At 41.8% G+C, this 25,063-nt stretch overlaps 1 protein-coding gene across 1 annotated transcript in view; it reads right to left on the bottom strand.

The window, feature by feature from the left end:
• Positions 1–24,300, bottom strand: part of ITK (IL2 inducible T cell kinase) — a 57,228-nt gene extending 32,928 nt beyond the window's left edge. Inside the window, exons 1-2 of the mRNA XM_061621956.1 lie at positions 24,122–24,300; positions 1,317–1,421 (exon numbers count right to left, since the gene is read on the bottom strand). Coding sequence (XP_061477940.1) covers positions 1,317–1,421; positions 24,122–24,259 — 243 coding nt within the window. The 5' untranslated portion in view covers positions 24,260–24,300. The remainder of the gene's footprint in view (positions 1–1,316; positions 1,422–24,121) is intronic.
• Between the last annotated feature and the right edge of the window lie 763 nt (positions 24,301–25,063).

Below are 25,063 nucleotides of genomic sequence, written 5' to 3'. Positions count from 1 at the left end.
ACCTTAACATCAAAACAGAAAAAAATCTGGAAAATCAAGAGGTTATTTTTGTTTCCCTGTCCTATTATAATTAATCTTTCTACTTTTAACATGTATCCTTCTTAATTTGTGTTGTATTTCATTTTTGTTGTGCTTTCTGTTGTTTGTACATGTTTTTGTGATTTTTTACTATGATATATTGTATTTTATCTTGTTTGTTCACCGCCCTGAGAGCTATTCTGCTAAGGGCGGTATATAAATTGAAATAATAAATAAATAATAATAAAATTATCCTATTAAACTGTTCACCTCAACAGCTCAAGATGTTCTGAATTTTGACCACAAAATCCAGAGAAAAAAAATCAGAGTGATACCTTGATAAGCCACACAATTTGTACCCAAAACAAAACAAAATAAATAAAAAAAAAATTATTGGCTCAACTATTGGCTCCAGGTGTGCCTGACATTTTATGTAGCCTGTTATAAGACAGGACAGAATTATCATCAACTGATGAGATTTCTTTCAATTCAATGAAACTACCCACATAAAAAATTAAAATTAATCAATGATTCTAGAAGGAGTCAATATTTTCTCAGGGCTAAATCTGCAATCAGTTTTTTTGAAAAATAAGTGAAAGTGGCACATAAAGTTAACATATTGGTGCATAAAATAAAACTAGATATATCATATTTGGCTATGCTTAACATAAGACCTGTGACTTGTATTATTTTAATTTATTTTATTTATACATTTATAACCCACCATTTACAAACTCAAATTTTCACAAGGTGGCTAAACAATTATCCAGCAATAAAATATAATAAATCCAGATAGTAAAAACAGCACCATGTAAAAGAAAAATGGACAAGCCAGCATTAGATCAAAATTAGTCACAAAAGCTATCTGGAACAGAAAATATTTCAAAGCACATGTACAGGTGAAAAGAGAAGCTTGACAGATTCTCTCAAGAAAGGTAGTTCCATAGTCTTGATACTGCTAGCCTGCTACAAAAACAGGCTCTGCTTCTTTCTCTGATACTAATCAAACTGATCAACTCAGCTCAGCCTAGTTTATGATAAGGCTGGACCAAGATACTTTGTTGTGTCAGGCAATTAGCAAATCCTCTCCCTTCCCCCAAGAAGTCAAGGTGAAAGGGAAACCAAGGCAAGCAGAGTTGTTCGGCATCTGAAACAGAAAATCCCACAAGCATCTCTTCCTCTCCCTGTCAGTAAAAAATGAATTAAACATCTAACAATTTGCTGCCATCTCATGCCTGTTACAGGCGCCTTACTTTGCCTAATGACTAGGCTGGCCCTGGTCAATGACATTCACTTACCTGGAAAGGATATTTATAGTGACATGGAATTGTGATGTCACTTTTCACAATTTCTACACACTTAATCTTCGACAGTTCTATCGAGCCTTTTAGAATTCTTTTTTTCTAAGAAATAAAAACACACAATTTAGTTAGTGTTTACAATTAGTGGCTAAAGGATTATGTTACGAAGTAGGTAGTGTACAGTTTGCTGATGGCAATAGAATACCAAGTCTTGGTTATGCCTTCAGGGCTGAAAAGCACATTGGCAAGGCAAGGCTGACAACCAAATAAATGTTATGATTTTCAGTATGCAATAATAAAGGAGAGAGAATAGGGAGATAGAAAGAAATCCTGTTCAATTAATCTTCTAAACATGCAATCACTTTTTTCTATCAATACAATAATTTCATGTTGCATTTTCCTGTGTAGATCCTATGAAACAACAATGAATTAGCTTGCTTGCAGCTGAAAAACCTATTAGAAAAACAGCCATATACAAAAACCTGGAACTGCATGGATGTCTGCTATCTGTTACTTCTATCAGAAGGATTCTCAGCACTCTCTGGAAATAAAATAATTTCCACTTTTGAATTATCTACAGATGGGATGAAACATCATGCATCCCAGACAAATCTTACATCCTGAGCCTCAAGCCTAGTTCTCACAAACAGCAAATAGAGATCTAAAAGTGTTTCTGGGCTGTACCACATCAGACTATAGGTGCAAACTCATATGGCCAAATGCTCTCCACAAAACCTTCTCCCTGACATGCTAGTTTGGATGAAAAATAAACACATCACACACACACACATATACATGCATTCAATCATGCAATTTGAAGTAGAAAAGCCTAGACAAGCGATTTAACCCCCCCCCTTTGAAGGCTAGATGTGTTGCTAAGTTCATTATTACAAACCACATGTGTATGTTTTAAAAAGTGAAAAGCCAACCCATCCACCCATTTTTCAAGGAGAGAAGGGAAGCTTAATCCTTTTCTCTCTTACTTTCTCTGGCTCCTTCAAGCTGCTATTAGCTCTGAAAAAAAGCTCCATTGTGAGAGCTTTTTTCTTGGATTAGTCATGGTTTGCAACATTGCCCTGGCCCCATGCTTTACACTCCCTAGCCTAAGGACCCACTGATCAGAGCAAAAAATCTTAGTTTCAGGCTGTAATGCATCCTATGACCTAAAACATACCCCTTCCTTTCCCTAGCCATTTGCTGTGCTTCAAAAACAATGCAAAGCAGGAGAGGATCTGAGCAGCAAAGGCTTCACACAGTGGTTTTAGCATTGAAAACCCACAAGGTATACATTTTATGTGAAACATCACTTAGTGAAATATAGAAGGCAAAACAAACACCTGCATGTCACTAGCATGCATTATGTACTGTATGATGAGGCTCCATTGTCGTATGGCTCTAACAGATGTCCAGTCGAAATCTGGCTTCCTGCAACTTGAGCCCATTATTCCATGTCCTGCACTCTGGGACGATCGAGAAGAGATCCTGGCCCTTCTCTATGTGACAACCTTTCATGTACTTGAAGAGTGCTATCATATCTCCCCTCAGTCTTCTCTTCTCCAGGCTAAACATGCCCAGTTCTTTCAGTCTCTCCTCATAGGGCTTTGTTTCCAGTTCCCTTATCATCTTTGTCGCCCACCTCTGAACCTGTTCCAGTTTGTCTGCATCCTTCTTGAAGTGCGGAGACCAGAACTGGATGCAGTATTCAAGATGAGGCCAAACAGTGCTGAATAGAGGGGGACTAATACTTCACATGATTTGGAAACTATACTTCTGTTAATGCAGCCTAATACAGCATTTGCCTTTTTTGCAGCCACATCACACTGTTGGCTCATATTCAGCTTGTGATCAACGACAATTCCAAGATCCTTCTCACATGTCGTACTGCTGAGCCAAGTATCCCCCATCTTATAACTGTGCATTTGGTTTCTTTTTCCTAAGTGTAGAACTTGGCATTTATCCCCGTTGAATTTCATTCTGTTGTTTTCAGCCCAATGCTGCAGCCTATCAAGGTCCCTTTGAATTTTATTTCTGTCTTCCACGGTATTAGCTAAGCCCCCCAATTTTGGATCATCTGCAAATTTGATAAGCATGCTCTGTACCTCCTCATCCAAGTCATTAATAAAAATGTTGAAGAGCACTGGGCCCAGGACCGAATCCTGTGGTACCCCACTTGTTAGTTCAGCCGAGTTTGAGAAGGAACCATTGATAAGCACTCTTTGAGTAAGATTCTGGAGCCAACTGTGGATCCACCTGATAGTTGTTCCATCCAGCCCACAATTAGCTAGCTTGCTAATCAGAATATCATGGGGCACTTTGTCAAAAGCTTTGCTGAAGTTAAGATATATTATGTCCTCAGCATTCTCACAGTCTACAAGGGAGGTTACCCGATCAAAACACAAGATAAGATTAGTTTGGCAGGATTTGTTCTTCATAAATCCATGTTGGCTCCACAAGCCTGCTCCACGAGCTAGAGGGAGCCCCAGCTGACAAAGCATCAAGGCCCCAGCTGACAAAGCGTCAAGGCGAGTTAAGCAGCAGAGCAAAAAGAGGGTAAGTAGCTCCCATTTATTCCATTATTTAATTGAAGTAAAACAGCTCAGAGCAATAACTAATAAGGGCAGCCCAAGGTCACCCTGAGCTAGGAGCCAAATCCTGAAAGAACCTATATCTTAGGAGACAGATCCTAGGAGAAGGAAGCCTATAGAAAGCTAGTTTTCAACACCACCCTAGCAGAAAAGCTTCAGGGGACACTGTAAACAAGGCTAAATTCCAGTCAGAGAGAAGGGGGAAAAGGAAACTCCACCGATACATACAGGGAGAGAGTCAGCTGAGTCCTTGCTAAAAAGGCAGCTTCAGCCTTCCTGAAACACAACCACAAGCTCTGTTTCCCTAGGTTAAAGAAAGGTCAGGCTGTTCTAGGTGGGAAAATAACAAACACAAAAGACTTGCCTGGAAGGCTTAGCCCCTTGCTGAGATTAAAAGCAGCCAAAAGCTTAAACAGCCCCGCCCCTCGCTCAGGAAGGAAGCCTGAGAGAATAATACTAAAGAGTTAAGCTCCAGCTGATAGCCATCAGCCTCAAGTAACACATCATTGGCTGGCAGCAGTAGCTGGGAGGAACCAGCCACACATATAAAGTCAGAGCACCCTAGCGAGGGAGCCTGCTCCACGAGCTAGAGGGATCCCCAGCTGACAAAGCGTCAAGGCGAGTTCAGCAGCAGGGCGAGTTCAGCAGCAGGGCGAGTTCAGCAGCAGGGCGAGTTCAGCAGCAGGGCGAGTTCAGCAGCAGGGCGAGTTCAGCAGCAGGGCGAGTTCAGCAGCAGGGCGAGTTCAGCAGCAGGGCGAGTTCAGCAGCAGGGCGAGTTCAGCAGCAGGGCGAGTTCAGCAGCAGGGCGAGTTCAGCAGCAGGGCGAGTTCAGCAGCAGGGCGAGGAGGCCAGGGCCCCCTACTCTGCCCGTCTGTTCCCTGACCTCAACTATACCGCAGTCTCCAACCCATTGACATAATAAACCTTAAACAAAACTATGCAGGTAAGAAGCCAGCAGGGGTGTGGGGGCTTTCCAGTGTTTTGCACTGCCTGCAGCATGTACGACTATCTGCCTGTTGGACAGAAGTCGTGGGTGTGCTCTCGGTGCAATGAGCTCCTGGCTCTCCGGGAACGACTTCACTTCCTTGAGGCCAAGGTGGCGGACCTGGAAAAGCTGAGAGAGGCAGAGAGGTGTGTGGAGGAGGCCTTCAGGGACGTTATAGCTGTGTCCCACTCCAACGATGATAGCTCTCCTGCTATCATGGACAACGATGGTCTCGGGGAAGGAGAGCATCCAGCTGAGGAAGAGGGAAACGATCCCTTAGAAGGGACCCATTCCTTGGGGGATGAGCAGCTATCCTCTCGTCCCGAGGATATATCTCCAGGGGGTGGAGGGATCCTTGTAGTGGGTGATTCGATCATTAGGAACATAGACAGTGGGGTGTGTGATGGGCGTGTAGACCGCAAGGTGTTTTGCCTGCCTGGTGCGAAGGTTGCGGATATCGCCCGTCGTTTAGATAGTTTGGTAGACAGTGCTGGGAAGGAGTCAGTGGTCGTGGTGCACGTTGGCACCAACGACATGGGGAAATGCAGCCGTGAGGTCCTGGAAGCAAAATTTAGGTTGCTAGGTAGGATGCTGAAAGCCAGGACCTCCAAGGTGGCTTTCTCTGAAATGCTACCGATTCCACGCGCAGGACCAGCCAGACAGGCCCAGCTTTGCAGTCTCAATGCGTGGATGAGACGATGGTGTCGGGTGGAAGGGTTTGGATTTGTTAGGCACTGGGGAACATTTTGGGACAAGCCGGGCCTGTACAAAAGGGACGGGCTCCACTTGAACCAGAATGGAACCAGACTGCTGGCACTTAAAATTAAAAAGGTGGCAGAGCAGCTTTTAAACTGACTGAGGGGGAAAACCCGACAGGAGCTGAGAAAGGTCCGGTTCGGAATAAACCTCCCCCCTGGGATAAAAACCAAAGAAATGATGAAATTTTAAAAGGGGTATAGGCCTAGAAGTAGGCATTGTGAGAGCAGGGGCACAGCACATAAATTCAGAAGAGCAAAATTACCACAGGCCTAACCACAAGTGCCAAGGACACTTGAAGAGAGACACTGCTTACAAGTGCCTGTACGCTAATGCTAGGAGCCTGCGAACCAAGATGGGAGAACTGGAGTGCTTGGTCTTAGAGGAGAGCATTGATATAGTGAGCATAACGGAGACCTGGTGGAATGGAGAAAACCAGTGGGATACGGTTATCCCTGGTTATAAACTATATCGGAAGGACAGGGAAGGACGTATTGGTGGCGGAGTCGCTCTATACGTGAAAGAAGGCATTGAATCCAGCAAGCTCGAAACCCCAAAAGAGGCAGACTCCTCCACCGAATCGTTGTGGGTGGTGATACCATGCCCCAGGAGGGACTTAATACTGGGAACGATCTATCGTCCCCCTGATCAAAATGCTCAGGGAGACCTTGAGATGAGATATGAAACTGAGGAAGCATCCAAACTAGGAAATGTGGTAGTAATGGGTGACTTCAACTACCCGGACATAGACTGGCTGCATATGTGTTCCAGTCATGACAAAGAAGCAAAGTTTCTAGATATTCTAAATGACTATTCCCTAGACCAGTTGGTCATGGAACCGACCAGAGGGACGGCAACCCTGGACTTAATCCTCAGTGGGGACCGGGACCTGGTACGAGATGTAAGTGTTGTTGAACCGATTGGGAGCAGTGACCACAGTGCTATTAAATTAAACATACATGTAACTGGCCAATTGCCAAGAAAATCCAACACGGTCACATTTGACTTCAAAAGAGGAAACTTCACAAAAATGAGGGGATTGGTAAAAAGAAAGCTGAAAAACAAAGTCCAAAGGGTCACATCACTCGAAAATGCTTGGAAGTTGTTTAAAAACACTAGATTAGAAGCTCAACTGGAGTGCATACCGCAGATCAGAAAAGGTACCGCCAGGGCCAAGAAGATGCCAGCATGGTTAACGAGCAAAGTCAAGGAAGCTCTTAGAGGCAAAAAGTCTTCCTTCAAAAAATGGAAGTCTTGTCCGAATGAAGAAAATAAAAAAGAACACAAACTCTGGCAAAAGAAATGCAAGAAGACAATAAGGGATGCTAAAAAAGAATTTGAGGAGCACATTGCTAAGAACATAAAAACCAACAACAAAAAATTCTATAAATACATTCAAAGCAGGAGACCATCTAGGGAGACAATTGGACCCTTGGATGATAAGGGAGTCAAAGGTGTCCTAAAGAACGATAAGGAGATTGCAGAGAAGCTAAATGAATTCTTTGCATCTGTCTTCACAGTGGAAGATATAGGGCAGATCCCTGAACCTGAACTAACATTTGCAGGAAGGGATTCTGAGGAACTGAGACAAATAGTGGTAACGAGAGAGGAAGTTCTAAGCTTAATGGACAATATAAAAACTGACAAATCACCGGGCCCGGATGGCATCCACCCGAGAGTTCTCAAAGAACTCAAATGTGAAATTGCTGATCTACTAACTAAAATATGTAACTTGTCCCTTGGGTCCTCCTCCGTGCCTGAGGACTGGAAAGTGGCAAATGTAACGTCAATCTTCAAAAAGGGATCCAGAGGGGATCCCGGAAATTACAGGCCAGTTAGCTTAACTTCTGTCCCTGGAAAACTGGTAGAAAGTATTATTAAAGCTAGATTAACTAAGCACATAGAAGAACAAGCCTTGCTGAAGCAGAGCCAGCATGGCTTCTGCAAGGGAAAGTCCTGTCTCAGTAACCTATTGGAATTCTTTGAGAGTGTCAACAAGCATGTAGATAGAGGTCATCCAGTGGACATAGTGTACTTAGACTTTCAAAAAGCGTTTGACAAGGTACCTCACCAAAGGCTTCTGAGGAAGCTTAGCAGTCATGGAATAAGAGGAGAGGTCCTCTTGTGGATAAGGAATTGGTTAAGAAGCAGAAAGCAGAGAGTAGGAATAAACGGACAGTTCTCCCAATGGAGGGCTGTAGAAAGTGGAGTCCCTCAAGGATCGGTATTGCGACCTGTACTTTTCAACTTGTTCATTAATGACCAAGAATTAGGAGTGAGCAGTGAAGTGGCCAAGTTTGCTGATGACACTAAATTGTTCAGGGTTGTTAAAACAAAAAGGGATTGCGAAGAGCTCCAAAAAGACCTCTCCAAACTGAGTGAATGGGCAGAAAAATGGCAAATGCAATTCAATATAAACAAGTGTAAAATTATGCATATTGGAGCAAAAAATCTGAATTTCACATATACGCTCATGGGGTCTGAACTGGCAGTGACCGACCAGGAGAGAGACCTCGGGGTTGTAGTGGACAGCACGATGAAAATGTTGACCCAGTGTGCAGCAGCTGTGAAAAAGGCAAATTCCATGCTAGCGATAATTAGGAAAGGTATTGAAAATAAAACAGCCGATATCATCATGCTGTTGTATAAATCTATGGTGCGGCCGCATTTGGAATACTGTGTACAGTTCTGGTCGCCTCATCTCAAAAAGGATATTCTAGAGTTGGAAAAGGTTCAGAAGAGGGCAACCAGAATGATCAAGGGGATGGAGCGACTCCCTTACGAGGAAAGGTTGCAGCATTTGGGGCTTTTTAGTTTAGAGAAAAGGCAGGTCAGAGGGGACATGATAGAAGTGTATAAAATTATGCATGGCATTGAGAAAGTGGATAGAGAAAAGTTCTTCTCCCTCTCTCATAATACTAGAACTCGTGGACATTCAAAGAAGCTGAATGTTGGAAGATTCAGGACAGACAAAAGGAAGTACTTCTTTACTCAGCGCATAGTTAAACTATGGAATTTGCTCCCACAAGATGCAGTAATGGCCACCAGCTTGGATGGCTTTAAAAGAAGATTAGACAAATTCATGAAGGACAGGGCTATCAATGGCTACTAGCCATGATGGCTGTGCTCTGCCACCCTAGTCAGAGGCAGCATGCTTCTGAAAACCAGTTGCCGGAAGCCTCAGGAGGGGAGAGTGTTCTTGCACTCGGGTCCTGCTTGTGGGCTTCCCCCAGGCACCTGCTTGGCCACTGTGAGAACAGGATGCTGGACTAGATGGGCCACTGGCCTGATCCAGCAGGCTCTTCTTATGTTCTTATGTTCTTAATCACTGCATTGTTTTCAAGGTGGTTACAGATTGACTGCTTTATAATCTGCGCCAGAGTTTTTTCAGGGACTGATGTTAGGCTGATTGGTCTGTAGTTCCCCGGTTCCTCCTTTTTGCCCTTTTTGAAGATAGAGACAACATTAGCTCTTCTCCAGTCAACCGGCACTTCACCAGTCCTCCATGATTTCACAAAGACAATAGACAGCGGTTCTGAGATTTCTTCAGCCAGTTCCTTCAATACTCTAGGATGCAGTTTATCGGGACCATCCAATTCGAACTCGTTCAAAGTGATTAGGTATTGCTTGACCGTTTGTCAATCTCAAGCTCCAATCCTGCCCCTTCTACTACATGTTTCCCGGGAGGGTCATAGACCCTTTTTTTGGAGAAGACTGAGCCAAAGTAGGAATTGAGCACTTCTGCCTTTTCTTTGTCATCTGTTGTCATTTTGCCATACCCATTGAGTAGCTGTGCCACCATTTCTTTTCTCTTATATTGTTGGAGCAAACATTCCAAATCAGTAGATAACTTAGCAGACTCTAATTTGCTCCTTTTTTCAATCCCCATTCCTCTTCCATGTAGATGACCCTAAGGACAGCTTTCAAAGCTTCTTAGCACAATGCACTAGAGATTTCAGGGGAATTATTTTCATTCAGACAAGTAGAAATTGCCTCTTGAAAATTTCCCTTAATATCAAACTGAGTGATCAACACTGGGTTGAAGCGCCCGGAGAAAGTATAGGGGGAAGGTTCAAAGCTATAACAGCAGCATGGTTGGTGATACGAATATCCCCAATATCAGAGGAAACAGCACGCTACATGAGAACTGGAGAGACAATATAATTGAGTTTTGAGTGTGATTAATCTCTGGGGGAGAAGAAAGTATGAATGAAATCAGGTGGATGCATGTCTCCCTAGACATCAATCACACCGGTTTTTTGGAGCAGCTTATACAACTTAAGAAAGCCAGTGTGGTGTAGTGGTTAAGGTGTTGGACTACGACCTGGGAGACCAGGGTTCGAATCCCCACACAGCCATGAAGCTCACTGAGTGACCTTGGGCCAGTCACTGCCTCTCAGCCTCAGAGGAAGGCAATGGTAAACCACCTCTGAATACTGCTTACCGTGAAAACCCTATTCATAGGGTCACTATAAGTCGGGATCGACTTGAAGGCAATCCATTTCATTTTCATTTTTTATACAACTTAAGTTTAGTTTGCACTTGATTTTTAGTGCCTACGGGATGTGGATGGCAACCAGCCCCTTATCCCTGGATATCCCTCAACGTAACTCCTCTGGTGTCCCAGTTAAAGTCCCCTCCTATTACCAACTCACCTTTAGTAAAATATTTCATCTTTTGTAGGACTTCATGTAAGAATTGTAACTGGTCCTTTTTCGGAGCATAAACTGAACAAAATGTCTAATGTACCTTCCACAAAAAGGTACCAGCCATTTCTGTCTCTCAAAATTCTTGTTGAAGCAAAGGCAAGACCAGTCTTGAGAACAATGGCTACCCCGTGAGATTTAGATGACCCTGGTGCAGTGAACTATTTGCCAAACCACTAGTGTTTCAAAAACATATTTTTTTTGAGAGGTCTTGTGAGTTTTCTGGAGGAAAACCACATTAGGATGCATGTCTCTCAGATAATTACTGATACGCTGCCTCTTAACCACCTCCCTTAGCCACTTAACAATCAATGTGACTGCTGTGAATTCAGACAGTATGAGACTAAATACAATTGTATGAGATTCCTGGACAGCCTATATATGCATATTGTGTTTAACATACCCTTAGATTCGTCCAACCATAACAAAAAAACATAACAGATATAAATCAATACACCATAACCATAAACATTGTCAAAATACTGGCTAAACTGCAAAACACAATCATGTGGGGTTCTCTCAACAGTTTGTTTGGTAATAGATTCAATTTCAATAAAGTCCGCTTGCCAAAAGGATGTTACTTTTGCACATTCCCACCACATATGGAGGCATGACTCGATAGTGGCACACCCACACCAGCATGTGGCAGGAGATACACACTGAATGCGAGAGAGCTGCACCCATTCAAGTTTCTGTCTAACCTCCGGTTCTGTTAGTGGTCACTGTGATGTTCCTGTGATGTTCCTGTAAGTTAGCATCTGTAAATATGGTAAGTGCGGGTCTATTGGGTGATGTATGGTAATTGACTGAGAAAGGGGGAGTACATGGGTGAGAAGCTGAAGTGTGCTGGATGATGATTGGCTGAGTGGCTGGCTGGCTGAAGGTATAAATGGAGGTTTGTGAGTGATGGGGGGGTCGGTTGGAAGGTGGGAGAGAGAGTCGGTTAGAGAGAGGTTGTTGAGTTGGTTGGCAGAGTTCTGAGGGAAGTTTGGATTGGATTTGGCTGATATTTAAAGAGGATATATATGAACAGAAACATAAAGAGTAACCATATATGAAACCATATGCTTGTGAAACATTCCTAAAGTAATCTTGTTATTTCCTGTTATTAGTAAATAAATACTTACTTGGTTTACCAAAGACCTGATCCTTGGCTGGGGAATATACAGACCAGAAGGGAGGGCAAGGTAATTACCAAGGCTGAACAGAAGCAGTATCTAATGGTGGCAGCGGTGAAGGGAGGAATTGTAACAAGTCAAGTATCCAGAGCAACCCAGAGTTGTATGCTTTATATATAAAGATACAAGGGGGTTCGGAACAGCATAAGCACGCAGTCACAAAAGTAACCAGCAAGAGAGAGACTCAGGCAAAGTCTCTGGGAGTATTGGTTACAGGACGTGACTGGTGGTGCTGCCTAGCAGTGGGATCTAGTGAGATCTGTGCTAGAGCGGAGTGAGAAACCATATAAAGGACGGTCCTGACTGGTGGTGTACCTGGTGGTGCCTAGTGAAAGGCAGTAGCCACAAGCAGGTGGGAACCTGACAGGGAGAACCAGGGAAGGACGTCACAGTCGCGTTGGCAGAAAAAGGCTGTTGGGCTCCCATTTTTAGTTGTCCCATGTCCATCAAGCATTCCGCTGAAGTGGAGAGGGGAGGAAACGTGGATATGGTCCCGAAAAATGGCCAGCAGGAAGACTCTCAATCGGCCCTAACACGCTCTCTTAGAAAGCACCCATTACCATTCAGCCTTGGCCATGCCCCCCAAAAGAGTCTTCTGTCCACAAAACCTTACAAATTTGTTAGCCTTTTAATATGCCACAAAACTCGTTGTTGTTGTTGTCTTGTAACAGACTAAAATAGCTACCCACCTGGAGGTACTTCAGCATATGCCCAGACTAAATAAGTACTTGCTCAACCAAATGCAGAAAAAACAATCGCATGAGGCCAGCCTGCTTTGCCTTTGCTCTAATGTATGACATCCCTCAGATCTCCAAAAGAAGGATGAACACATTTCTACAAATATATATCACAAAAACATGGCATTTCCATTGGCTCCCTGCAATGTCTGTTGACCCACCATGCAGGAAGGCACATGCTGGTGTCAAAAGGGATTATTGGAATTGGATATTAGTCTGTTTTCTGGACCAATTAAGTATATACAAAAGCTGTTAAGGAAAAAATTGTTTGATGACTTGGGTGGTTAGCATGGCCACTTACACATCACCAAAGTAGTATGTATGTATGTATGTATGTATGTATGTATTATTATTATTATTATCATTATTATTATTATTATTATTATTATCATCATCATCATTAAGCTCTCAGGAGCAGAAGTCCAGGGTAAAGAGGTGTGTCTTTAGCATTTGCCAAAAATGGTATAGTGAAGGCGCATCTGTAGGGAGGGAATTCCACAACTTAGGGACTGCCACAGAAAAAGCTCTATCCCAGGCCACTGTTCCCCAAACTTCTGAAGGTGGTGGAACTACCAAGAAGGCCCCCTCTGCTGATCTCAACACCCGAGAGGGTCTGTAGGGAAGGATATGGTCATTTAGGGCTTTAAACACTGAGGTGAGCAACTTGAGAAACCAACTGGCAACCAATGCAACTATTTTTGAAAAGGGGTTATATACGTTTTAAAAGGAATCCCAGCCAGTAATCTTGCTGCTGCATTTTGGACCTGCAAAAGTTTTTGAGTGGTCTTCTAGGGCTGCCCCACATAGAGCGCATTGCAATAATCAATCTGGAAGTTACCGGAGCATGGAGTACTACTGCCAAGTCATCTCTGCCCAAAAGGGGGCATAGCTGTCAAACCTACCGGAGCTGCAAATCCTAACAACTGAGGCTACCTGAGCCTCCAGTGACAATGCTGGATTGAGGAATACCCCCAAGCTATGAACCTGCTCCTTCCAGGGGAGTGCAACCTCATCCAGAACAGGCAGTCTTCCTGCACGCAAGAAATGCATCACCAAAAAGGAAAAAAGAGAGTATAGATTTGCAGTAAAAAAAAAATCATATGCTAATTTATATGTATAGATGCAGATTCAGAAGTGTTTACTACAATTTAAATAGAAATACATCTCACCATCATGGGGCAGATTGTGACCAGGTGACCTGTGTGCCTGCTCAGTCTGCCGTCCAGGTGCTAACTGTTGGCAGGCAACTTCAAGACCCGTGCTTTCATTCGTTAGGGTTCTTCATCTTAAAACCAGGCTTGGACCAGATAGTCCTTCAGACAGCCCTTAAAATAGAGGATTCTCCTCTGTAAAGTAGGGCACAGAAGAGGTAGAGCACATGATCTGCATGAAAGAAACCCCACTGCCAAGTTCTTTCTTTGGCATATTCAGTTAAAAAACACACACCTCAGTTAGGATGGCTGAGAAGGACCTTTGCCTAGAGAGCAGCCCCGGTCAGAAAAGGCAATATTGGGCTAGTTGGACTAATGGTCTGGCTCTCTATAAAATAGCTTCTTAATTTTGAATAGGTGTATGTACATACACACATGCATATGAAGGAGGGGGGAAATATCAGAAACAAGAAAAGGAAATCAGCAGCTATTAAGATACAGGAAAATTGTAGTGGTATTAGTTTTGTGGCCAAAAAAACCTCAGGATGATTTAATTAAACACCATTAGTAACTCTCGCCATACAATCCTAGGCACACTTACCTGGGAATAAACCTCACTAAACACAGTTGGATTTTCAAGTAACTGTGCACAGGATTACACTGTCAATGATCATGCGATCAAATTGGCAAGCAGACCCAATCACCTTATTCATATTTTATTTATTTATTTATTTATTTATACGACTTCTTAACTGCCCTTCACCATAAGGTCCCAGGACAGGTTACAAGAGCATAATCATACAATTATGATGGAGCTAAGAGTGATGAAGCAAGAAAGGAGACGGCTTGAGTGCAAATGGAGGCGAACTCCCGACGGCTGTAATCATGCACTTGTGAAGCTCTCTACCAAACTCTATGTGAAGGCAGTGAGAGCAGCAAAGAAGCAATACTTTGCTGTCTCTATTCAGTCATCCCTTAACCGCCCAGCGGAACTTTATAAAGTTGTCCGGGGACTTTTACACTCTGGTCCCCAGGACGCAATAACACCATCAATTGCCCGCTGTAATGAGTTTGCGCGACACTTTCGTGATAAGATCATGAACATCCGCCGGGACCTTGACTCCATTATTGTAGCAGTTGATCCTAATGAGGTATCCAGAGCACAGTCTTGTCCTGTTTTATTGGATGAGTTTCAGTTGGTACAGCTCGAGGATGTGGACAAGGTGCTTGGACAGGTGCAGGCGACCACTTCTGCTCTGGATCCTTGCCCCTCATGGCTAATAAAAGCTAGCAGGAATGGAACAGCCGGCTGGGCCAAGGAGGTGATTAATGCCTCTTTACGAGAGGGAGTGGTCCCACCCTGCCTGAAACAGGCAGTGGTCAGACCGCTCCTAAAAAAATCCTCCTTGGACCCTGATAATTTGGACAACTATAGGCCAGTAGCAAATGTCCCATTCCTGGGCAAGGTTCTAGAGCGTGTGGTCGCTCGCCAACTCCAGGCTCTCTTGGATGAAACTGATTATCTAGACCCATTTCAATCGGGCTTTCGGCCGGGGTTTGGTACAGAAACGGCCTTGGTCGCCCTGTATGATGACCTCTGTCGGGAGAAAGACAGAGGGAGTGTAACTCTGTTGGTTCTCCTTGATCTCTCAGCGGCGTTTGATACCATCGACCATGGTATCCTTCTGGAGCGACTTACGGATTTAGGAGTGGGAGGCACTGCTTGGCGGTGGCTCTGCTCCTATCTCGGGAATCGTCTCCAGAAGGTGATGCTGGGGGAACATTACTCGAGTCCCTGGGTACTCCAATATGGGGTCCCGCAGGGTTCAGTTCTGTCCCCCATGCTTTTTAATATCTATATGAAGCCGCTGGGTGAGGTCATCAGGAGTTTTGGAGTGCGTTTCCAGCAATATGCTGATGATACGCAGCTCTACTACTCCTTTTCATCTTCCTCAGGTGAGGCTGTTGATGTACTAGACCGCTGCCTGGCCGCGATAATGGGCTGGATGAGAGCTAATAAACTGAAACTCAATCCTAACAAGACTGAGATGCTGTTGGTGGGAGGACCCTCTGCCCAGATGGTTGATGTTCGACCTGTCCTAGATGGGGTTACACTCCCCCTAAAGGAACAGGTACGTAGTTTGGGGGTCTTATTAGATCCGCTCCTGTCACTTGAGGCTCAGGTAGCCTCGGTGGCACGGAATGCATTCTACCAGCTCCGGCTGGTAGCCCAACTACGACCCTATTTGAGCAAGGAGCATCTTGCCTCAGTTATCCATGCTATGGTAACCTCTAGATTGGACTACTGTAATGCACTCTACGTGGGGCTACCTATGAAGACGGTTCGGAAACTTCAGCTAGTGCAAAATGCTGCGGCCAGAGTTCTCACTGGGACAAAGAAATTTGACCATATAACACCTGTCCTGGCGCAGCTGCACTGGCTACCGATATGTTTCCGGGCCAGATTCAAAGTGTTGGTTCTTACCTATAAAGCCCTAAACGGCATCGGACCGCAATACCTGATGGAGCGCCTCTCTCGCTATGTACCTACCCGTTCACTACGCTCGACGTCGAAGGCCCTTCTCCGGGTTCCAACCCATAAAGAGGCCCGGAGATCAACAACTAGATCTAGGGCCTTCTCGGTGGTGGCCCCCGAACTATGGAATGCCCTCCCAGACGAGATACGCCTGGCGCCTTCTCTGTTATCTTTTCGGCGCCAGGTAAAAACTTACCTTTTCGCCCAGGCTTTTTAAATTTTGTAAATTTTTAAATATTTTAATTTAACATTTTAAACTTAATATGATCTTAATTTAAATCTCAATGGCAATTTTATTAATGTTTTATAATTGTACTATATATATATATATATTTTCCACACTTGCTCATATTTTAATTGTGATTTTATTTGTTGTACACCGCCCTGAGAGCTTCTGCTATAGGGCGGTCTAGAAATGTAATTAAATAAAATAAATAAAAATTATAAAAGCAGGTTCCAAGCACAAACAGAATAGTATAGATTAAACAAAAGATGTGGATCCCACAAAACAAAATAGCTTCAGTGTCAAAGGCCAGGGTAAAGAGGTGATTCTCCAGCATACAGCAGAAACTGTACAATGAAGATGCCTGCTAGACACACCTCTTAGAGGCTTGCCACAAAGAAAGCCTTTTTCCTGGGCTGCCGTTCCCAACACTTCTGAGGGTAGTCAAACTGCTAAGAGAGCCCCCTCTGTTGATCTTAACACCCAAGGGGGTCTTTGGGGATAAAGGCAGTATCTCAGATATTTGAGGCCTAAGTCGTTTAAGGCTTTCACCACCAATGTGAACAAACTGGCAATCAATATGCGAAACGTTTTTTTCCTTGAGAAAGACTGGTGTTCAGATTGCATTAGGAATTAAAGAGCACATCACCACTAGTTACTGTGTCAGTTACTGTATCAGGGAAACCTGAGAACCTTAACCCAATGTGAATGTTAATTTATATAGGCATAAATGAATGGAAATGAAGAAAGCAATCATTCAATGAAGCCCACAGAGAAAGTCTCCCCTTCTTTGGTTTTATTCTCTCCAGAGTTAACAGAACTGAAAGCAGAAAACAATTATTATTGCCACTTAACCCAACAGTTCCGAATCAGAATGCACACATTCTGCACACAGAAGACCCTTTGAACAGCAAGGTCCCTTTTCATACATAATCCTTCTCAAAGTACAATCACACTTTAAATTAGTCTTGATTCATATGCTTCACAGTTCAACAGTCACAACAGCACAAGCTGGTCTATACAGACTCTACTAAAAGAAACAGCGTAAGAAGATTGAAAAAATGCTTTGGGGGGGCGGGGGAACAGCTGTAATGCCAATTCTGAAAATAATGAAAAAGCAATTAAAACTGAATTGGCTTTTTGAGGAAGAAGGAAGTATAACCAACACCAAGGGTTTGGTGCAAGAAAGGAAGGATGCAGAAATGTGTAAGTTATATTTCATTGTTTCATTGTGTCTTAAAACTAAACTTTTTAAAAAGGAATTGTCCTGATTCCATCATACTTATGATCCAACTACTTTACTACCTATCTTCATTAACAATGTCAAAGTCTTTAGAAAAGAATAGAAGAAATTGTAGACGTTTCTGAGAATTTGAATGGTTTCCAGCTTATTATGCTTATGACTTCATTGGCACACTTGCTTGCTACATTAACATGATATTATAATACAAGAAACCAGTGATAAAAGGAAATGGAATCCATAATTAGACATTATAAGAGCACATGAAGCTGCTGCATTCCGTAAGATGTGGGATTGTGTCTTTGATTTTAATAGGTTGTCTTTATAGTTTGGATTCATAGGGTCGCCATAAGTTGTAATTGACTTGAAGGCACATAACAACAACAACAATTTACGTGTTATAAACTGCTTTGGGATTGTTAATGATTTAACTAAACAAAAATGTTTTAAATAAACCTATAGAAATTAAAATGTGACAGATGTCATCAGGCTCTGTATCTCTCTACTCCATATCATTGAGTGGTGGGGCGGAACACACCTTGGAGAATATCAAGCGACATGTTGCATTTGTCAAAGTACACCTTACAAGGAAGAGAAGGCAAAAAGACATGGAGTAGCAGCAGCTGAGTCTCTTGCAGTATCAAATTCCACACAAGACACAGGGCAAGGCAGACTTTTTATGACCTTTGTTCAGCATCTGCAATAAACAGTAGGGTCAGATGTAGTGCTGTGTCTCTGAGTGTCAGCGTTGTTCATTACTGTCTTTGCAGTAATTCTATGCAGTTGCACTGTGCTGGCAAAATACTTCTAACCCTACATTAAAAGTCTTCCAATGAAAAGTAAAACAAGATTCTATCAAAGAAGGCTTACACTCCTGGCTGACCAAGTGTGGCTGAAGCTGGAGAGATGCTTGCTGTCATGGGGCAAGAGAGGGGTACTACAGTGGTTGATGAACCAAAGTTCTAGTTGTACATGCTTTTGTGCTGTCTGAACAGAAGCCACCATGCTCTCCACTAAGAAATGAGAAACTTTAGACTATTGAAACAATCTAAACCCTGTCCACTGAAATAGTTTACGGTATTGTTGTCATAGCCTCCTTTTAAAAGAAGAAGAAAAACTAATAGGCTGTTGACATAGTATTAATAGCTACGATCTTCTTAACTACAAAGCTACTATCTTCTTAAATGCAAGCTTTGCCATGACTTTTAAAACTCTAATTCTCATCCCTGGAACAGAAAGCTCTTTCTCCTCTTGTATTTAGTACGCAATTGCCATTAACATTAATGAAAGGTTTGTACATTCAGGGGAAGAATGAACCTCAGAAAATATAGCAACAATAAGGATCTGTGTCTTCTAAAATTCATTATACAGTGCACAATGAGGAGCCATCTTACCATGAAGTAAAGCGCTCACAATAGATATGTGTTTTTGAGATTGCCTCCCTGCAAAAATCCACCAGTGTCTTATAATCTGTTTTCTTATTATGACATGTAAATTACTGCTACAGACAACTCTTTCTTTTGCAAACAGTCTGATTTCATGTATACTGATGTATGCATACTAACATTGCATATGCCAGTGGTCTGACTGATGACAAGAATCTGCCCATGAGCAAAGATTGTCATGTGGACCACAAATGTATTAACTTCAGCATTTTCAGTTTATTTATATTTAGTTTTAATTGTATATCAGCTGGGGATGGGGTGAGGATATTTTGCAGTGGGAAAAATGTCATAAGAAAAGCAAGAAGCCCCCAAGCTATTCTTCCACTTAAAATGGCAGCCTCAGTGTAGAATAGGGAAAAATAGTCTCCCCAAAGAAGAATGGAATTATGCATGACAAAAGAATTCCCCCCCCACCCAAGAACAATCACAGAACTATCACAGAACAACATGTGATATAACATGCAGTTCTGCTAACAGAAAAGAATCTACACATGAAAGTCAGCAGCGTTGTTCTTTCAACAGACCTGAGTTAAGGGTACAGAAAAGACTTCATTCACCAAGGCTCTGGGCTCTGTTAACAAGTGGGAGTTGTGCTACTGGCTTTTGTAGGAGTAAGGGCCATATTAGACACAGTATCATTAGGAAGCCTGTCCATAAGAACATAAGACACTGGTTGGATTAGGGCAGTGGCCCATCCGGTCCAGCATCTTGCTTTCACAGTGGCCACCCTATCGGAAGCCTGAAAGTATAGCACACCCGAGAGAGTGACAACTTCATCAGGACTGCAGCATGTAGGAAGGGGAGGTTTAACTCTCTTCTCCCCAGTCATGATCCTAATGAAAAAAAACCCTTTGCTAATGGGATCTTTTTCTGCTGCTAATGGTGGAATTTTCATTAAATGTCCCATGCCTTCATGCTGCAATCCTGATCAAAATTGTTCATTCTCCACCTTCCCTTTTTTTAAATGATGTGATTCTAAACAACATTTCTAGTGTCTTGTAAATTGTATTCTAACAGTGTAATTCTAAACAGGTTTATACAGAAGAAAATCAACTGAGCTCAATATGTCACTAGAGGAATACAGCATAAAATCAGAAAAACTCACTTAAAATGCCTGCTAAAATAAAAGTCTTTATTTTATTGTACCAGTCATCCACCTTTATTCCATGACCTTACATTATGCCACAAAACAAGTGTTTAAAAGTTGATCAGTGGTTCTTATACTTATAGGTCATGCATAATCACTTCAAATAGATGTACATCTACATATGACAGGGTCAGTCCAGATACTTTCACCAGGGAGCGGTTGCTGCACCATTTAAAAAACAAAAATAAAAAAATCATTCCTACCCATATCGACCAAAAACACAATTAGAAAGATGTTATGTGGCACCCCTGATTTACACAGCTCAGAAAGAGGAGAAGGCTATCTAAACACTGGTGCTGTAAGTTTTGTGTTATCTTTAATTTCTCTGTTTCCATAAATGATATCAACTTCAACCAAAAAAGGTTTTATTCACCATTCTTATTTAGTTGTTGACTAAGCCCATATATAATATATGTCTGGACTACATGTAGAAAACAGGTTAATGGTCCAATGTTATGTGTGTTCACATAGAGTAAATCCCATTGTATTCAATGGGTATTACTCCCAGTTAAGAGTCATAGGATTGCAGCCCAAATGTAGAGCTAAAATATGTTCTTAGTCCATGACATATACACATTTATCAAATGCAAAGCACAGTTTCAGATTACCACTAATTAAGGGTCAGTTCGGATAAGATTTCACATTTTAATTTTAAACTGAAAGCAATAATGAGGAGAGATACCCAAATTGAATCAGAGCAGAAACAGCACTGGCAGAGATTTTTTTCAACACTCCCACCCCACTCCTATGCAGTTTACCTGCAGACAGCAATTTGGGAGAGAGATTTCCCACAAGAAATTGGTGCAGGACTCCAATCTGAACAAGTAACATGTTCCAGAGCAGGGATTAAAAATGTGCATATTAAATATTCAACATAAAACTAAACAGTTTACACACATTTTTTAAAAAGTGCATTTATGTGATATGGCCACAAATTACTCACTCTCATCTGAAGCTGCTGTTAGAACCATAAAGAAAAATAAACTGCATGCTTCCTTCTGTGAGGCTAATTGTTTAAGAGGGAATGTAGAGGGGTAAACGGGTATTAAAAAACCCCTTTGCCTCCTAGTGCTACTGTCATAGTCCCATTTGGCCTCCCTGGGCTCCTGCTGGGAGGAAGGGCAGGATATAAATCAAATAATAAATAAATAAATAAGTTTAAAGTAAAATATTGGAAATCTGATACAAATTCTTCTACATTTCATCTGTTTTGTCTCTAAGAATCTACCTCCATCCAAATTTAAATCTCTAGCATGTGTATGTACATAACTTAGACAATTTTTGGATATATGCTCATTTCAGGTCCTTGATGGAAAATTCCACTTTTTTCCACCATGTTCCAGTTTTGCTAGTGGTGCTAGATATACTGAGTCTTCCACTGCACAGATAATAGCCCTTTTAAGAGTTTGGGAGCAGTAACAGAGAAAGCAGCAATGCTGCTCTCACCTCACAGTTCCAGTGGCACCTTTGCCAATCACTCTGGCCTCCCTGCTATAGAACAGACAGGTGACAAAAGGCTTTTGAAGCAGTGGGGTTGGAGGCAGCACTTAACTTTGTTATTCTGTGAGCGCTTTAATGTCATGCAGATTCGTCATGTTGGGACTAGTTGTGATATTCAGTCCATTTCTTTCTACATCTCTGCTATCTCAAGAACAGGACAGACGACCTTATTGATACTGACACATTGCCTAATTATCACCATAATCTTTTTGAAGTAACAGAAAGGCAGTTGTTCTTCCTCTTGCCTATTCCATCCAGGACCATGTTATCCACACATACCCTCCTGTAACTGTTGTGGTGAACTGGGTCTCTAAGCGTGGTGTGCAGCAGGTGAGGGATAAGGGCAGAGAGCAGTATTGCAAAAGGAATGGGTGGGCCAGAATAAGAAAAATGGCACTTGCCTTTTCTCCAGCTGGAGATGTAGAAGGCAACACCCACTGTCTGCAGTAAATATTATTATTATTATTTATTAAATTTATATCCCACCCTTCCGCCCAACAGGAGGGCGGCAAACAAAAACACTCTAAAACATCTTAAAAAATAAACTTTAAAATATATTAAAACAAAACATCTTTAAAAACATTTTTAAAAGCTTTAAAAACATCTTAAAAACCAGTTCCAACACAGACACAGGCTTGCATAAGGTCTCTACGTAAACTGTGTGTTGAAAAAGGAAGGTCTTCAGTAGGCACCAAAAAGATAACAGAAATGGTGCCTGTCTAATACTTAAGGGGAAGTAATTCCAAAGAGGAGGTGCCACAATGCTAAAGATCTGATTCCTATGTTGTGCAGAACAGACATCCTGATAAGATGATATCTACAGGAGGCCCTCACCTGCAGAGTGCTGTGATCAGCTGGGTATATAAAGGGTAAGATGATCTTTCAGATATCTTTGTCCCTAGCTGTATAGGGATTTGTACACCAAAACCAGAACCTTGAACTTGGCCCAATAGTTAATGGGCAGCCACTGCCCAAGTTCAAGGTTCTGGTTTTGGTGTACAAACCCTTATACAGCTTGGAACCAGGATACATGGCAACAAAATCCTAGCAACTTGATCCTAAACTTTTGGGCTGAACTATCTACCCTCAATATTTTTCAAAGCTTTTCCAAGAGTGCTCAGAGTGACAACCAATTAATACAAGATTAAAACAATTCCAAAAGCAAAGAAACCACACAATTTTAAAACAGCAGAGAAGAAACAACTGTTACATTAGAACACAATGCAACAGTAGGCAGCAAACTCCTTAGAAAGCAAGATGCTCTTCAGCAGATGGCAAAAGCCATATCAGGACTGTAGGGATGGAGGACAAATTCAGTTTGGTTTATTTATCAAATTTGCCTTTCCTAACCAACATGAAAACAAAAACACAGCAATCTCAAAATCTGCACTTATCCAAATGCTGCGATGCAGTTCTCCAACCACTGTTTACAAACATGCATATATCTGGGAAAATATGCATAAAAATGAATATATTAGTGAAAATAACACACAAAATGCATTATGTTAGGAGAAATTGCTTGCAAAAATGTGTACATTAGTCAAAGGTGCATACAAAATTTTCATGAGGATTTTAAAAAATTGCAAATTGCTGCAGAACCAAATTTAAGATTGAAAAATGAGAAACTGGGAGTACAGAATTAACAGATCTTTCCATTCTGATGGGAGAGGGAGGTGACCAATGGGATCTCTGTTAGCAGAAGCTATAAACATAGGCTGTTATTTATCACACTGTGGTATTTTAGCGAAACAAGGTAAATCATATTGATTCTTTCAGAGGCTCTGAAACAATAGTACTGTCTGAACAATGAGACTTTATTTGTGTCAGGTTCAAGGAACAGATTTTATTGGAACTTAAATTATGATCTCTCTCTCTCTCTCTCTCTCTCTCTCTCTCTCTCTCTGTGTGTGTGTGTGTGTGTGTGTGTGTGTGTGTGTGTGTGTGTGTGTGTCCGGGATGGCTCTGTAGGACTTGGCTCGATTTCCTTTTTTCAAAGCCACAGAAGATAAAAGGCCCTCATAAAGCTTTCAGCTTGTAGTGAAAAGACTGTCCTCAAGAACCCTCAGTTAGTATTACCAAACCACTGAGAATCAACATTCTTACATATACTGCAAACTGTCTGCCTTGTTGGCATCTGTAAACTTAAGAAGTACAGTGAGGCAAAGAATGCAAGACCTTTTTTTTTTACCAGTTGTGCCTTCCCTGAAACAATTCTCTCATAAAGAAACAAGTGCTATTATGTCTTTATGCAGGTCTCCCCAAAAATGCATGATTAGACATAGGAAGTCGTTACTCAAACATAAAGCACAATCAGTAGCTGGAGAAGTCATCACATAGCCTCCCTTATCTCACAGGACTGTTGCAATGAATAAGAACTATAAAGCTCCTGCCGGGAGGAAGGGCGGGATATAAATCAAATATAATAATAATAATAATAATAATAATAATAATAATAATTTTTAAATCACAAGTCAGATTTCTGTCTGTGGAAATCAATGGTAGAAAAATTCAGTTTCATTTTAAAGAGAACCCAAATGTTCACTCAGTTTCTCTCTACCACTTCTTTATGCTGCACTGATGTTTTTTAAAAGATAGGCGAGATAGCACACGTACCCCAAGACGATGCTCAAAATATGCCAGCCGTGATTTCGTTAAAATGAATAATCGTGCTTTAAAGTTGGAGGGAGATGTCCTTCTCTTTTGTTGGGACTTTTTGATCAGCTCTTCTTCAAGAAGAACACTGTTGTTCATTGTTCAGAGAGTAATAGGACTCTTCTAGGTGCCCCAACACATTAACCTGGTAAAGAGAATTCAGGAGACACAGTTGTCTTTCACAAAAGCAGATTAAAAAAGCAGCGTAGGTGCTCTATCTTTCCATCTGTCATCCAGGCGGTGCTGTTCAGCTAGCTTCCTTTCTGATGTAAAAAACCATAACCACATCCTTTCAAACACTGTCATCTGAACAGTGCATACTAAATTATAGTATATGGTGAATGCTCATATGAAGGGAAACAACTGAATAAGAAAAAGAAAATGGAAAGGTAAATCGAGTATTTGATTATAATAAAAGGCCAAGGGACAGCTACTTATAATTTGCCTAATAAACACAGTAATAATAAATGAATGCATAAAACACAAGCATTAGATCTGATGAAGTACCCTCTGGAAGTAGTCCACTTTCCCTATTTAGGCAGACAAAGGCATGTAACAGTTCATCTGTCATTTTAGCCCCTGAATTAAAGTGTTTCAAAGGTACTTTTAATATAACTATGAAGACATAAATGATATGTCTTTATAGACAGGAATACAGGAAATGTCCACAGACCCCACACAGAGGTTGAAAACTTATCTTAAGGCCCAAAGAGAAAGGATGATGGCGTCAGCATTTTACCAATTATATAAATTGATAAAGATAAGGGCTTGGTTTTGTTTTTTTAAGGATGTTTTATATTATCTCCACTTTTTGAGCATTCTCAGTACACGATGGTGAAATGGAACTGATGAAACTCAGTAGTTCCATTATCTGAAGACCAAAGTATCTAAAGGTCATCTAGC

This window comes from Rhineura floridana, chromosome 3 (genome assembly GCF_030035675.1).
Source record: "Rhineura floridana isolate rRhiFlo1 chromosome 3, rRhiFlo1.hap2, whole genome shotgun sequence".
NCBI classification, from domain to species: Eukaryota; Metazoa; Chordata; class Lepidosauria; order Squamata; family Rhineuridae; genus Rhineura; species Rhineura floridana.
Note: the sequence above shows the minus strand (reverse complement) of the source record. Positions and strands in the feature narration are given on the sequence as shown.